This window comes from Oncorhynchus keta, chromosome 27, assembly GCF_023373465.1.
Source record: "Oncorhynchus keta strain PuntledgeMale-10-30-2019 chromosome 27, Oket_V2, whole genome shotgun sequence".
In the NCBI taxonomy this organism is placed as follows: domain Eukaryota; kingdom Metazoa; phylum Chordata; class Actinopteri; order Salmoniformes; family Salmonidae; genus Oncorhynchus; species Oncorhynchus keta.
In genome coordinates this window covers 49,092,136-49,106,787 of record NC_068447.1, presented here as the reverse complement: position 1 = coordinate 49,106,787, position 14,652 = coordinate 49,092,136, and the positions used below count along the sequence as shown (strand labels likewise).

General features: G+C 43.6%; 1 protein-coding gene across 3 annotated transcripts in view; it reads right to left on the bottom strand.

Moving 5' to 3' along the window:
• LOC118360240 (chemokine-like protein TAFA-5) overlaps positions 1–14,652 on the bottom strand; it is a 49,269-nt gene that overhangs the window by 16,871 nt on the left and 17,746 nt on the right. For 2 of the 3 annotated variants that reach the window (XM_035739536.2, XM_035739537.2), the window contains exon 3: positions 10,946–11,073. In XM_035739536.2, the coding sequence (XP_035595429.1) occupies positions 10,946–11,073 (128 nt within the window). Of the gene's footprint in view, positions 1–9,854; positions 10,022–10,945; positions 11,074–14,652 lie in introns of those variants that run through there. The other variant, XM_035739535.2, reaches the window with a different exon arrangement.

The window sequence follows — 14,652 nt, the reverse complement described above, 5'->3', positions numbered from 1 at the left end:
TTTGTCCTTGTCCTGTTTGGCGAGCTCCTTGGTCTTCATGGTGCCGCTTGCTTCACGAGACACTTAAATAAAGTCCACCTGTGTGCAATATAACTAATTATGTGACTTCTGAAGGTACTAGAACGTATTTAGGGGCTTCATAGCAAAGGGGGTGAATACATACGCAAGCACCACTTTTCCATTTAAGATTTCTTTTTAAATAAGTAATTTTTTTAATTTCACTTCACCAATTTGGAGTATGTTGTGTATGTCTATCACATCAAATCAAAATAAAAATTAATTTCAATGACAGGTTGTAATGCAACAAAATACTTTTCCAAGGCACTGTACGAGCCATGACCAATATGTGCAATATATATTGTCCTGCTAGAAATGTTGTTTGCAGAATTCACAGCCTGCTACGCCTAGGAAAATATGGTTAATATTATATCTGTGACAATATCTAATGGGCTTTTATATCATTCTAAATTAATAATAATAATAATAATAGCTTTTTTTTAATAACGATATTTTGGATATGATTTCGTTTTCAAATAATGGAAAGTGAGCAAGAAAAAATACCCTTCTTGAACATGGGGTGAGACATTGTTACTAATTTGTAAATAAAGCAAGTTTGTTACTTGTAAATATTTATTTCTGGTTTTAGAAGGAGAGAAATCAAAAGCCTACCATCACCTCATGGATCTCCCAGTCACAGGTATTGAACCACCATCTGTAGCAACACAGTTTGCACTGCGATGCAGTGTCTTAAACCAGCGCCTTGGGACCCAAAAGCATAATCAGTGCTCTAACTCCCCCTTGTGCTGGTCTGGAGCAATGAAGTGGTGACGCAGGGTACCGTACTGAACCACAAATTACCTCTTAAGTCCCGCAGCCTAATCGCAAAACGTTTAGTTGAGCAACCACTGTATATCTTTGTCATCTCTCTGTTGAAATCGCCCGGTCCGTCTACATGGGGAGTAATTCAACAGAAAGTCTCTGTTTGTTTAATTCTATGGTTGTCCATTAGACTGGATCCTTCAGACGTTCCAATTGTCATTTTATGGGATTTCCCTTGTGTCTTTGGTCAAGTTTGTAGACTGTGAATGTCTAGTCTTCACCTTCACACTGTTGGTCAAGCTGGTCTTCACATTCTCTGCTCTGGTGGAGTCTGACCATTTCCACATGTAGCCACCACTCCACGCTTTCTGGTCTCGTGGTTGATTATTCAAGGTACAGCTAAGACCACTTTCCACACCGGCAGCAAGCCGGCATGTTTGGGTCAGTATTTAAATCGCAACCATTTGAACGTGTAGCCACCACTCCACATTGTCTGGTCTTATAGTTTTAAACCATTTGTCACATCCGGTTTACCGTCCGTATACTGGTCTGATGTAAATTTAGTTAGGAGTCCTTTTTAAGCACTCTGGTCAAAGGGGGTGTTCCATCCTTTTGGCATAATGTCACATAATGTCTGTGCTCACGTGGGTGTGGTTACTGACTGGGTAAAACTTTACATGAAAAACAATTATCATTTAGAAGACTAAAATCACATTTAATCTTAGAAATAGTTTTATATTTACTCCTATATGTTTTACAACATGTAGATGTAACTCTGACATATACATTGTGAAAGCTCTTAAAGTTACATTGTTTCCGTTTTAAAACCTTTAATGATGACCAAACAATAAATTATCTGACATGATTGCTCTTTAAGTCCCCCCGGCCATTTCCCTCAGACATTCCATACTGCGAAGGGCCAGAGAGAGACTTTTTACTACCGGTCGTTAAAGTCATCAACTGGCCCAATTTCCCCCCCCCCCCCTCTGGTGGGAGGGAGAGGGAGAGAAAGAGAAAGAGAAAGAGAAAGACAAAGACAAAGACAAAGACAAAGACAAAGACAAAGACAAAGAGAAAGTTAGAGGGGGGCTCTCTTTGATCCTCACCCAGGAGGGAAAGACTAGACAACTGTAATTGTCAATTCTTTCATGACTAATAAATCGTACTGGTTGAATTGAGTAAATGCACTTCTAATTATTTGATTAACTTTACGTTCATAATTTAGTAGGTCTATTGGTAAATGTTATTCACACTACACAAAGCATTTATGCTTGGACTCTAACTCTGCAGCTCAGAGCTAAGTTTAACTCAATAATTTTATGCTAGGACATTGATCGCAAGATATTAGCTCTTTGTCTCTCAACCTCTTAATAATTGCATAACATTTATCTTGGACACATATTAATCCGAGTGGTGAAAAAAAGCTTGCTACCTTGACTATACCCATCTAATACGCTTATGGGCCTATAGTATTTATTCACATAATAATGGAGTCAGATTGAGGAATGTAGTTTATTATTAAACATAATTGAACAAAAATCCCCCAGCCAGAAGATACTCCCATTAATAAAGGTAGCATCTATGAATGGGTTTATTAGGGATATTTGCACACATGGGAAAGGGGGAATCCAGCAACCAGTTCACAATGGGTAAGGGTACAGACATTTCTCACGCTTCTCACACTCTCCACAATACGCGTTTCCCTCTCGGTCCTCTCCCTCTTTGTGCAGCCAGCTTCCTCTTTTATCCTCAAGCACGGAATGGCTTAACGATCCATCGGGAGGAAATCCATATAAGGCTTGGGGGTGGAGCCAGCGGGCTGCACGATATCTTCTTTCAATCACCCCTCACCTCTCCCTGCCGTCTGCCACAATAGGTACCTACTAATTTTAACTAATTGATGTGCCTCATTCCATACTTAGTAGGGAGCACAATCCAGACCTTTGCCAATAGAAATGAGGTGTATAGAAGATACCCTAGACATGGAATCGATAGCAATGTAACATTCTGAACGTTACACCCCAACAGAACACAGGTCTTCTTTTTTTTACACCAGACAACGGTTTGTGGAAAAGAAAACAGAGCTGAGTAAAACAAAAATGTCAGTAGAAAAAGTAGTCAATGACAGAAGTTGAAATGCAAAGCGAGCTAAAAGTGCGCTAAGTGACAGGGGAAAGGACTGTGTTCAGACAGGGCCTCTGACAAGAACAAGGGAGGGGTAACATACACCGAGGAGAAAATAAAAGGAAAACATAGATGAATTAATAGAGTGGGGCAGCACCAGAGGAGTATTTATACTTACAAGGGGCTGTGCCCAGGGACATAAAGTCATGAAATTCACTAGCCCTTAAAATGGAGCTAAAACATAAAGGCCATTGGAACGTCAAAGAGAAGAGGGAACAAATAGGGGAATCATATTCAAAGGATTTCAGCAGTCAGCTTTCATTCTTTCGTTTTAAGTCATCTTTCTTTCTACATCTGTTTCCGTCTATAGCATACTGTTTCATACTCTCCATCTATCCATACTGTTTCTGTCACGCCTTGGTCATTGTATTTTGTGTTTTTGTTATATGTTTGGGTAGGCCAGGGTGTGACATGGGTTTATATGTTGTATTCGTATTGGGGTTTGTATTATTTGGGATTGCGGCTGATTAGGGGTGTGTCTAGTTAGGCTTGGCTGCCTGAGGCGATTCCCAATTGGAGTCAGGTGATTCTCGTTGTCTCGGATTGGGAACCGTATTTAGGTAGCCTGAGTTCGCGTTGTATTTTGTGGGTGTTTGTTGCTGTCTCTGTGTTGTAGTCACCAGATAGGCTGTTATAGGTTTCACGTTCCGTTTGTTGTTTTCGTATTTCAGTTATTTCATGTACCGTTTTCATTCATTAAAGGCATGAGTAACCTACACGCTGCATTTCGGTCCTACTCTCTTCATTCAACAGACGAACATCGTTACAGTTTCATACCTACCAAACCTATCCTTCTTTCCTTGTTAACACACAGTATTCCTCTGCTCTCTGTGTGCTCATTTAAGCATCCTTTTTTTTTATATATATAATGAAATAGTTTGTTACTCCTTATACAACTGTGGGGGGGGGGTCAATACATTACATCCTGCATGAAAACCAAAGGGAAATCCAGGGGCTTTTTCCTTCCTTTGAGCACTGGGCTCAAAGTCTGTCTCCTCCAACTTTGAGCAGGGGATATCAAAATAACTTTGGGCATTAAGTACTTAGGCTGGTTTGCATAGTCAGCGACAGTTAAAACACATTTTACAAGATGCCATTATCAACACTTCAGTATTTTAGTTGGTCAGATTAACTGATCGAAGGCTGACATTCAAACGCAAATGCTTTTCAATGCATAGGCTTATAAAAATAGGGCTGGTTTTGCGGACCAAGATGAAGTCAACTGCTGGACAAAAAAAACATACTCAATGGAGATTCTTCATTGAAAGTGCTTTTTTAGTCCAGGGTCCAGAAAATGGGTCCTACAATCATTTTATGTTGGCTAACAACTTGGAGGGAGAGGGAACAGTTGGCAGAAAGCCATCAGGGCAGCAGGAGAAACATTTTTGAATTGTAATACAATTCTTCGTGACCTATTGAGTCGTCCTGTGTGTGCTGTTCTGTTTATAGAGCGCTAAGGATTTCAGCCAAAATGCATGATTCAGATTCAGAATGTCCTCAAAGAGGCAATTCATCTTGCAGCAGTCATACAACATATAACATCGAAAAATGTACAATGAATAGCAAGGCGCTCACCTTTTACGGGCTCACCTTTTATGACTGCAGCTTCCCCTAGCCCTTGCAACATCATGAAACACATTTAAAATCAAAATTTTATTTATCACGTGCATCGAAATAAACAAGAGTAGACCTTACAGTGAAATGCTACCTCACAAGCCCTTAACCAACAATGCAGTTTTAAGAAAGAAAGTATATATTAAATAATTAAGTAGCAACGATAAAATAACAGTCGATGAGCTTTATACAGGGAGTTCCGGTACAGAGTCAATGTGCGGGGGCACCGGTACGTTGTGGTAATATATACAGTACCAGTCAAAAGTTTGGGAACAGTTACTCATTCCAGGGCTTTTCTACATTGTAGAATAACAGTGAAGACATCAAAACTATGAAATGACACATATGGCATCATGCAGTAAACAAAAAAGTGTTAAACAAATCAAAATAAACCCAGAAAAAAAAGAAACGTCCATTTTCAGGACTCTGTCTTTCAAAGATAATTAGTAAAAATCCAAATAACTTCACAGTTCTTCATTGTAAAGTGTTGAAACACTGTTTCCCATGCTTGTTCAATGAACCATAAACAATTAATGAACATTCACCTGTGGAACGGTCATTAAGACACTAACAGCTTACAGACGGTAGGCAATTAAGGTCACAGTTATGAAAACTTAGGACACTAAAGAGGCCTTTCTACTAACTCTGAAAAACACCTAAAGAAAGATGTCCAGGGTCCCTGCTCATCTGCATGAACATGCCTTAGGCATGCTGCATGGAGGCATGAGGACTGCAGATGTGGCCAGGGCAATAAAATGCAATGTCCGTACTGTGACACTTCTGATCATCCTCGCAGTGGCAGACCACGTGTAACAACACCTGCAGAGGATCGGTACATCTGAACATCACACCTGCGGGACAGGTACAGCAGGCAACAACTGCGTACACCAGGAACGCACAATCCCACCATCAGTGCTCAGACTGTCCGCAATAGGCTGAGAAAGGATAGACTGAGGGCTTGTAGGCCTGTTGTAAGGCAGGTCCTCACCAGGCATCACCGGCAACAACATCGACAATGGGCACAAACCCACTGTTGCTGGACCAGACAGGACTGGAAAAAAGTGCTATTCACTAATGAGTCGCGGTTTTGTCTCACCAGGGGTGATGGTCAGATTCGCGTTTATCGTCAAAGGAATGAATGTTAAGCCGAGGCCTGTACTCTGGAGCGGGATTGATTTGGAGGTGGAGGGTCCGTCATGGTTTGCGGAAAATCTCAACGCTGTGCGTTACAGGGAAGACATCCTCCTCCCTCATGTGGTACCCTTCCTGCAGGTTCATCCTGACATGACCCTCCAGCATGACAATGCCACCAGCCAAACTGCTCATTCTGTGCGTGATTTGCTGCAAGACTGGAATGTCAGGGTTCTGCCATGGCCAGCGAAGACCCCGGATCTCAATCCCATTGAGCACGTCTGGGACCTGTTGGATCTGAGGGTGAGTGCTAGGGCCATTCCGCACAGAAATGTTTGGGAACTTGCAGGTGCCTTGGTGGAAGAGTGTGGTAACATCTCACAGCAAGAACTGGCAAACCTGGTGAAGCCCATGAGGAGGAGGAGATACACTGCAGTACTTAATGCAGCTGGTGGTCACACCAGATACTGACTGTTACGTTTACTTTTGACCCATCCTTTGTTCAGGGACACATTATTCAATTTATGTTAGTCACATGTCTGTGGAACTTGTTCAGTTTATGTCTCAGTTGTTGTATCTTATGTTCACCCAAATATTTACACGTTACGTTTTCTGAAAATAAACGCAGTTGACAGTGAGAGGATGTTTCTTTTTTTGCCGAGTTTACATGATTCAATATGTATTATTTAATAGTTTAGATGTCTTCACTATTATTCTATGTAGAAAATAGTAAAAAATAAAGAAAAACCCTTGAATGAGTAGGTGTGTCTGTAGCTGTGGAACATTTTGAGGATCTGAGGATCCATGCCAAACCTTTTCAGTCTCCTGAGGTGCAAAAGGCGTTGTCGTGCCCTCTTCAAGACTCTTGGTGTGTTTGGACCATGATAGTTTGTTGGTGATGAGGACACCAAGGAACTTGGCGTTCCCAACCTGCTTCTCTACAGCCTCGATGAGAATGGGGGCGTGCTCGGTCCTCCTTTTTCCTTTGTCTTGATCACGTTGAGGGAGAGGTTCTTAGCCTGGCACCACACTGCCAGGTCTCTGACCTCTCTATAGGCTGTCTCATTGTTGTTGGAGATCAGGCCTACCACTGTTGTGTCGTCGGAAAACTTAATGATGGTGTTGGAGTCGTGCCTGGCCATGCAGTCATGGGTGAACAGGGAGTACAGGAGGGGTATGAGCACACACTGCTGAGGGGCCCCTGTGTTGAGGATCTGCATGACATATGTGTTGTTACCTACTCTTACCACCTGGGGGCGGCCCATCAGGAAGTCCAGGATTCAGTTGCAGAGGGAGGTGTTTAGTTCCAGGGTCCTTAGCTTAGTAATGAGCTTCATGGGCACTATGGTGTTAAATGCTGAGCTGTCATCAATTAATAGTATTCTCACGTAGGTGTTCCTTTCGTCCAGGTGGGAAAGGGCAGTGTGGAGTGCAATAGAGACTGTACCATCTGTGGATCTGTTGAGGCGGTACACAAATTGGAGTGGGACTAGGGTTTCTGAGATAATGGTGAGCATTGACCAACCTTTCAAAGCACTTCATGGCTATAGACATGAGTGCTACGGGTCTGTAGTCTTTTCGGCAGGTTACCTTGTTAAATAAAGGTGGAATAGTTTTAGTTGGTGAACCAGGCGTGGCAATCATTTGAGAAACCAAGGCTGTTGAGTCTGCCGATAAGAATTTGGTGATTTACAGAGTCGAAAGCATTGGCCAGGTCGATGAATACGGCTGCACAGTAATGTCTCTTATCGATGGCGGATATTTACATTTACATTACATTTACATTTAAGTCATTTAGCAGACGCTCTTATCCAGAGCGACTTACAAATTATTAAATTTTATTATTAAATGTAAATGTAAATTTGTAGGGGTCCTTATTTTGCACTTCTTTCAGAACATCAGCTATCTGGATTTGGGTGAAGGAGAAATGGGGAGGCTTGGGAGAGTTGCTTTGGGGGGTGCAGGGTTGTTGTTTGGGGTAGGGATAGCCAGGTGGAAAGCATGGCCAGCCGTAGAAAAATGTTTCTTGAAATTCTCAATTATAGTGGATTTATCGGTGGTGACAGTGTTTCCTAGCCTCAGTGCAGCTGGGAGGAGGTGCTCTTATTCTGCATGGACTTTACGGAGTTCCAGAACGATTTTGAGTTTGTGCTACAGGATGAACATTTCTGCTTGAAAAAGCTAGTCTTAGCTTTCCCAACTGCCTGTGTAAATTGGTTCCTAACTTCCCTGAAAAGTTTCATATCACGGGGGCTATTCGATGCTAGTGCAGCACGCCACAGCGTGTTTTTGTGATGGTCGAGGGCAGTCAAGTCTGTAGACAACCAAGTGCTATATCTGTTCCTGGTTCTACAGTTTTGGAATGGGGCATGCTTATTTAAGATGGTGATGAAGAAAGACACTTCTAAAGAATAACCAGGCATCCTCTACTGACGGGAGGATGTCAATATCCTTCCAGGAAACCCGGGCCAGGTCGGTTAGAAAGGCCTGCTCGCTGAAGTGTTTCAGGGAGCGTTTGATAGTGATGAGAGTCCGCAGACCCACCGCAGACCCATTACGGATGCAGGCAATGAGGCATTGATCGCTGAGATCTTGATTGACAACAACAGAGGTTTATTTGGAGGGCAAGTTGGTTAGAATGATATCTATGAGGGTGCCCGTGTTTATGGATTTGGGGTTGTACCTGATGGGTTCATTGATCATTTGTTTGAGATTGAGCTAAGATTGTAGGATGGCCGGGGTGTTAAGCATGTCCCAGTTTAGGTCACCTAGCAGCACGAGCTCTGAAGATAGATGGGGGGCAATCAAATCACATATGGTGTCGAGGGCAAAGCTGGGGGCAGAGGGGGGTCTATAGCAAGCGGCAACGGTGAGAGACTTGTTTCTGGAAAGGTGGATTTTTAAAAGTAGAAGCTCAAATTGTTTGGGTACAGACTTGGATAGTATGACAGAACTCTGCAGGCTATCTCTGCAGTAGATTACAACACCGCCCCCTTTGGCAGTTCTATCTTGTCGGAAGATGTTGTAGTTAGGGATGGAAATTTCAGGGTTTTTGGTGGTCTTCCTAAGCCAGGATTTAGACATGACTAGGACATCCGGGTTGGCATAGTGTGCTAAGGCAGTGAATAAATTAAACTTAGGGAGGAGGCTTCTAATGTTAACATGCATGAAACAAAGGCTTTTACGGTTACAGAAGTCAAGAAATGAGAGCACCTGGAGAGTAGGGGTGGAGCTAGGCACTGCAGGGCCTGGATTAACCTCTACATCACCAGAGAAACAGAGGAGGAGTAGGATAAGTGTACGGCTAAAGGCTAACAGAACTGGTCGTCTAGTTCGTTCAGAACAGAGAGTAAAAGGAGCAGGTTTCTGGGCGCGATAGAATAAGTTCAAGGCATAATGTACAGACAAAGGTATGGTAGGATGTGAGTACATTAGAGGTAAACCTAGGCATTGAGTAATGATGAGAGAGATATTGTCTCTAGAGACATTTAAACCAGGTGATGTCACCATATATGTGGAAGGTGTAACTAAATGGTTGGTTAAGGCAAATTGGGCAGGGCTAGAGGCTCTACAGTGAAATAAGACCATAATCACTAACCAGGACTGTAATGGACAAGGCATATTGATATTAGGGAGAGGCATGCGTGATCATAGGGGTCCAGTGAGTGGTTGGGCTGGCTGAAGACATGGCGATTCAGACAGCTAGCAGGCCGGGGCTAGCAAGCTAGCAGAAGGGCCTTAGAAGGACGTCGAGAAGGAGGAAAGTCTGTTTTAGCCTCCGCGTGTGGTGACATCGATAGACCAGTTGTGATGGATTAGTAGGGTTCCAAGTAGCAGAGGGGTCCAAGTCCAATTGGCAAAATAGGTATAGTGGCCCAAGAAATTGGCTGATGGATCTATTCAGCTAACAGTCCAATATGCTCTCGACAGCTAGCGGGCCTCGGCGAGCAGCTAGCGGGCCGTGGATAGCAGATGGGCGTTCAGGGGACGTCTCTGCATAGGGGCCAGTTCAGTACCCCCTCGAGCAGGTTACGTCGTTAATCCAGTCGTGAAGGATCGGCGGTGTTCCGTGCCTCATATAATACCCGTCAGTATAAGGGGTCCGGGTATTGTAGCCCAGGAGTGGCTGATGAGCCTCTTCAGCTAGCCGGGAGAATGGGCCTAGCATGGGTTAGCTCCAGGCTAATTGGTGCTTGCTTCGAGACAGTCTCTCAGATTGCAGCTAGCTCGCTGTGATGATCCGGTGAAAAGGTTCAGAGCTTGCGGTGGGAATCTGGGGATATGGAGAGAAAATAGGTCTGGTACGCTCTGGTTTGAGTCGCGTTGTACAAACTGGTGAGAGCTTTCTGAGCTAAAGGTTGGTTTGCTGATGACCGCTAGCAGTGGTTCGCTGACTACTAGCTAGTAGCTAGTTAGCTGGCTAGCTTCTGTTGGGGGATTCCAGTTCCGAGGTAAAGAAAAATACTTTATAAAAAACAGGTCCACACCACATTAGCTGAGGTGGGTTGCAGGAGAGTATTTTGAAGTTGAGGTTTAGAAAAATATAAAAAAGATATGCGAAGAAAAACATAAAAATATATATACATGGGACACGACAAGACGAAGGACAAAGACGTCTGACTGCTATCCCATGTTGGATGTTTTTGGGACGTCTTCTACGGTGGATCGCTAAAATATCCAAATGATTATGATTATGGCCACATTATACCAAAGACTACGGTTTATACATTTGGGAAACAAGCTCATGTTATTAGTATAGCCTGTTATCTTCTGGACTAGAAAACATATTTTTTTATTACATGGGGGCAGATAAAATGCGTCCCATCCAAATCGTCCTCTGGAATAACAGACATTCTGGGGCAATAAATAGGCTACATAACCAACTAGTCCCGTGCGAATAGGGAATAGGCAGTAAAATGATACAGCAAATGTAGGCTAAATTTGGACTTGGGAACAGGAGAAATGTGATTTATTTATTTATGCATGCACATTCACGCACTCCCTTTCTCTGTCTCTCACTTATTGTATCATAATTGTGTATCAAAGTTATTTACAACCAATGATAACAGAACAGTTACAGATCCACATTATTCAAAATCCATGTAAATTCCCCTATCTCCATTCCTGTTACAACGCTAATGGCAGTTGCATGTTTCAATGTGTACTCCATACATGACTCTGTAAGGCTACGTCTTACCGTGACTGTCTTGATGTGGCCACTACCTTTGGTACAGGTCCAACCAGAGCGGTTGAAGAGGATGCCACACATCTCTCCCTCCAAGCAGGGTGCCATCTCACACCACTGTCTACTCCTTACGATACGCACTAAAGGAGACAGAGAGAAGGGAGAGAGAGAGAGAGACAGCGAGACAGAAAGAGGGAGAGAGAGGGTGGGACCAAGAGTTAGAACCAAGCTCAATTGAGCTACTGTATATCAACGTTTAAATTCACACTTTAGTGCATTTTAACAGTAATAAAAACCAGAGAGCAAGGAGAGTATGAGAGAGTGAAGAGAGAGAGAGATGATAGACATCTAGATAGAGAAAGATGAAGAGAGAGGAGAGAGTGAAAGTGGTTCTTGATTAGATCCTTTGAATGTCATCAGTCTAGATGTAATGTAATGGTGGCCACTCTTGTGCTCGCCGTATAATCTGTCCGGAAAACAATGAATTAGCATTAGTCTTTGTTGACGCTAATTAACACTGATTGTTCCTCACACTGGGTGTGTGTGTCTGTGTGTATGTTTGTGTGTGTTCAAGTCTGTTCAAAGATTAAAATCGGTCCTCTCAGGACCTGGCATGAACTATTGTTCCTTTCGGTTTACCAAAAGGTCCTTCTGACTTTATGATGGTGGGCAAATTGAAAGAGAGGGACTACAGTGGCAAATGTCCCCCATGAGAGTGAATGAGTTTGTGTCCCTCGTGATTGTGACATGATGTCAGTAAAGTAAACCCCTTGTCCATGTTTTCAATAATTGGGTGTGTCAAGGTTGGCCCTTTGAGCTGGATACTGCTGTCCTGTATAGATCTGTTATTCCATGGGACTTAGTATGGTCGTGCACACACATGCCAGTATGCACACCAGCACACACACAGAACAACGGCTGACTGAACACCAACTGTTTTCCAATATCATATTAGAAATGGAAAAGGGTAAAGTAAAAAAAAAGGGATTCAAAGACCACATAGACCTAGCTTTAATGGCAAAAGCATTCGAAATTCCCTTTAGCTTTTACTCCTCAATTCCTTCATCTGCTGAGAAAGTCCAGCTATCCAGCCCGACAATTCAATTTCCCTCTGCGAATTGGATTGTCAGCACGACCCATCGGACATAACAAAGCATAGATTGGTCAGTCATTCATAAACGTAGATGTGATTATATTATGTGACAGCCAAATCCAACTACTGAAGGGCTAAAAAAAGTGCGCATCAGAAGGACCAACAGAGCGCTATAGCAAAGCCTGGCTGGAAGACGGACTGAATCAGCTGGGTCGTGTCCAATAGGAAAAAAACGTTATTAAACAGAGTGGAACGGGGTGGTGCTACGGTCATTTTATTTTTCCATTTAAAATGTTTTCGAACTTTGTGTCCTTCTGAATATCACCCGGGGTAAAGTAGCCACATAGGGAGAGCTGTGACACCTGTCATCATGGCCCCCCAACCAGACTGCATTTAACTGTCATAAATGCCATTATAGAGGCCATTTCTTTAGTAGGTGACATCAGAGGTCACCATGTGGGAGAAGTCAAGATGATATTTCAAGTTTTAATGTCACAGGCACAAGTACAGTGAGGTGGGGGGGAGCAGGAGAAAATGATAGAAAGAGAATCTGAATAACCATCAAACCATGAAGTCCTCTACATTTCCATTTACCTCCACAATTATATTTACAGGCAAAGTTCCCAAACCCACTACGGTAACACAAGTAATGATCAGTTGCATTTGCGCTGTGGTAGGTATTTCCTTTAGACAGCACCACCCTTCACTACAACTCTAAGCTGTAATTCCATTAAGCGATGTAACTACAAAGTTAACTTCCCACAAAACAGGTGGGGGAAAAGGGTACCTAAGTATGGTTCTCAATCAGAGACAACAAGAGACAGCTGTCCCTAATTGAGAACCATACCAGGCCAAGACATAGAAATACAAAACATAGAAAAAAGGACATAGAATGTATTTGTACCGAACTGTCCTGTACAGGGACTTTGGTTCTGTCACGACTCCTACCGAAGGTGGCTCCCCTTCCCGTTCGGGTGGCGCTCGGCGTCGCCGGCCTACTAGCTGCCACTGATTATTTTCTCCCCCTCCTTATGTGTTTATTGATAACACCTGTTTTAAGTTGGTTGTAATTAGTTGGGCTTTATTAGTCAGCCGGCCCGCCCGTTTCTTTGTGCGGAATTGATTATTGTAACCCTGGTGTTTGTTACAGACGTACGTGTTTGTGTATCTAGTGCTAGACTGTTTTCGTTCCCTGTGTCTGGGGCATTTTGTTTGAGCACCCAAAAGTGGGGTGGCCGTGGTTCACCGTGTGTGCATTAATGGAGCACTTTATTGAACTCTCTGCTTTCCTGTGCCTGATTTCCTGTGCCTGATACCCTCACGACACCCAGGAACTTACAGGTTCAGTCTGCACTGTCAACCTGAAGGAATAAATTAAACAAATATTTAGATAAACACTGCATTGTAGGCCTATGCCTTTTGAGTCAAACAACTGTATTTATAGCCTGATTTTTCATTGATTCTTAATCATAATCCTGTTCAGCCCTCTGTAATCGATGCAGGAATGCAGAACTCCATTCTCCTTTCCCACGAAGAAGAAGCCTGCAGCACCTGGGGAGGTAGACGATCAAATGAAACCTGCCTCTAGCGACTCCCGGAAGTAATTGTCCATGACGGTTGCTTCAGGGGTCGAGAGGGAGTACAGACGGCCCCAGGGAGGGGTAGAGCCGGGTAGGAGTATTATAGCGCAGTCATATGGATGAGGAGGAATGGTGGTGGATTGCCTCTTACTGAAGGCCACCTAGAGGTCGAAGTCCTCGGGAGGGAGAGTGGAAAAGTCTTGGTCTTCAATGGATGCCGGGGAACACAGCAAGGCTCTTGGTGGGGGTCTTAGGCATCTAGTAGGTGTCCCATTGACCAGGAGAATAGTGGGTTATGTAGCACTAGCCAGGGGTACCCTAGGATAAGGGGGTTCTCGGGAGCAGTTCACCCTAAAACTGCGGTGGAATGGGCTTGGTCTGATATTCCACCTGGCCGGAGCCGATGGGGCGTCCATCGAGGTCTTGAATCTACAAAGGGATGGGTGATTTCACGCAGGGGATTTGTAATTATCTGGAGAAGTCTTGGTCATTGAAATTATCCACGTCCGCGGAGTCCACGAAGGTTCGAATGTGGTGCTGACGGTTGTCCCAATGGAGGGTTGTGGGTAGAGTTGGACGGTGAACGGGTAGCTGGGGTCTAACTGCACAGCTTGTCCTGGTGAGCCCCGGCATTTCCCGTCAACTCTGGGCTTGTAGAACGGAGATGGCCAAGACCTTCGCATTAGAGGCAGCAGCCGCCGCGCATGCACCTGTCACGTTCCTGTGGGCTCAGACTTGTGCGTCCCGAGTGTCGTTCATTTCTCTAGGATGGTCTCTGGTTATGTTTAAGGATAGGGGTTAGGGTAAGGGGTAGGGGGTGAGCTTCCACATTTTTCTAGTATTCCATTCTTATTTGATTATTGAATTGTTTGGTTTTGAGTTTGCAAGAAAGGCATTTCACTGTATTTGTGCATCTGACATTAAAACTTGAAACGATCATCCTGAGCACCCACTTCTCCCACAGTGACCTCTGACGTCACCTACTAAGGAAATGGACACGATATCAGCATTTTCAACAGTTAAATGCAACAAAACATTATTTATAA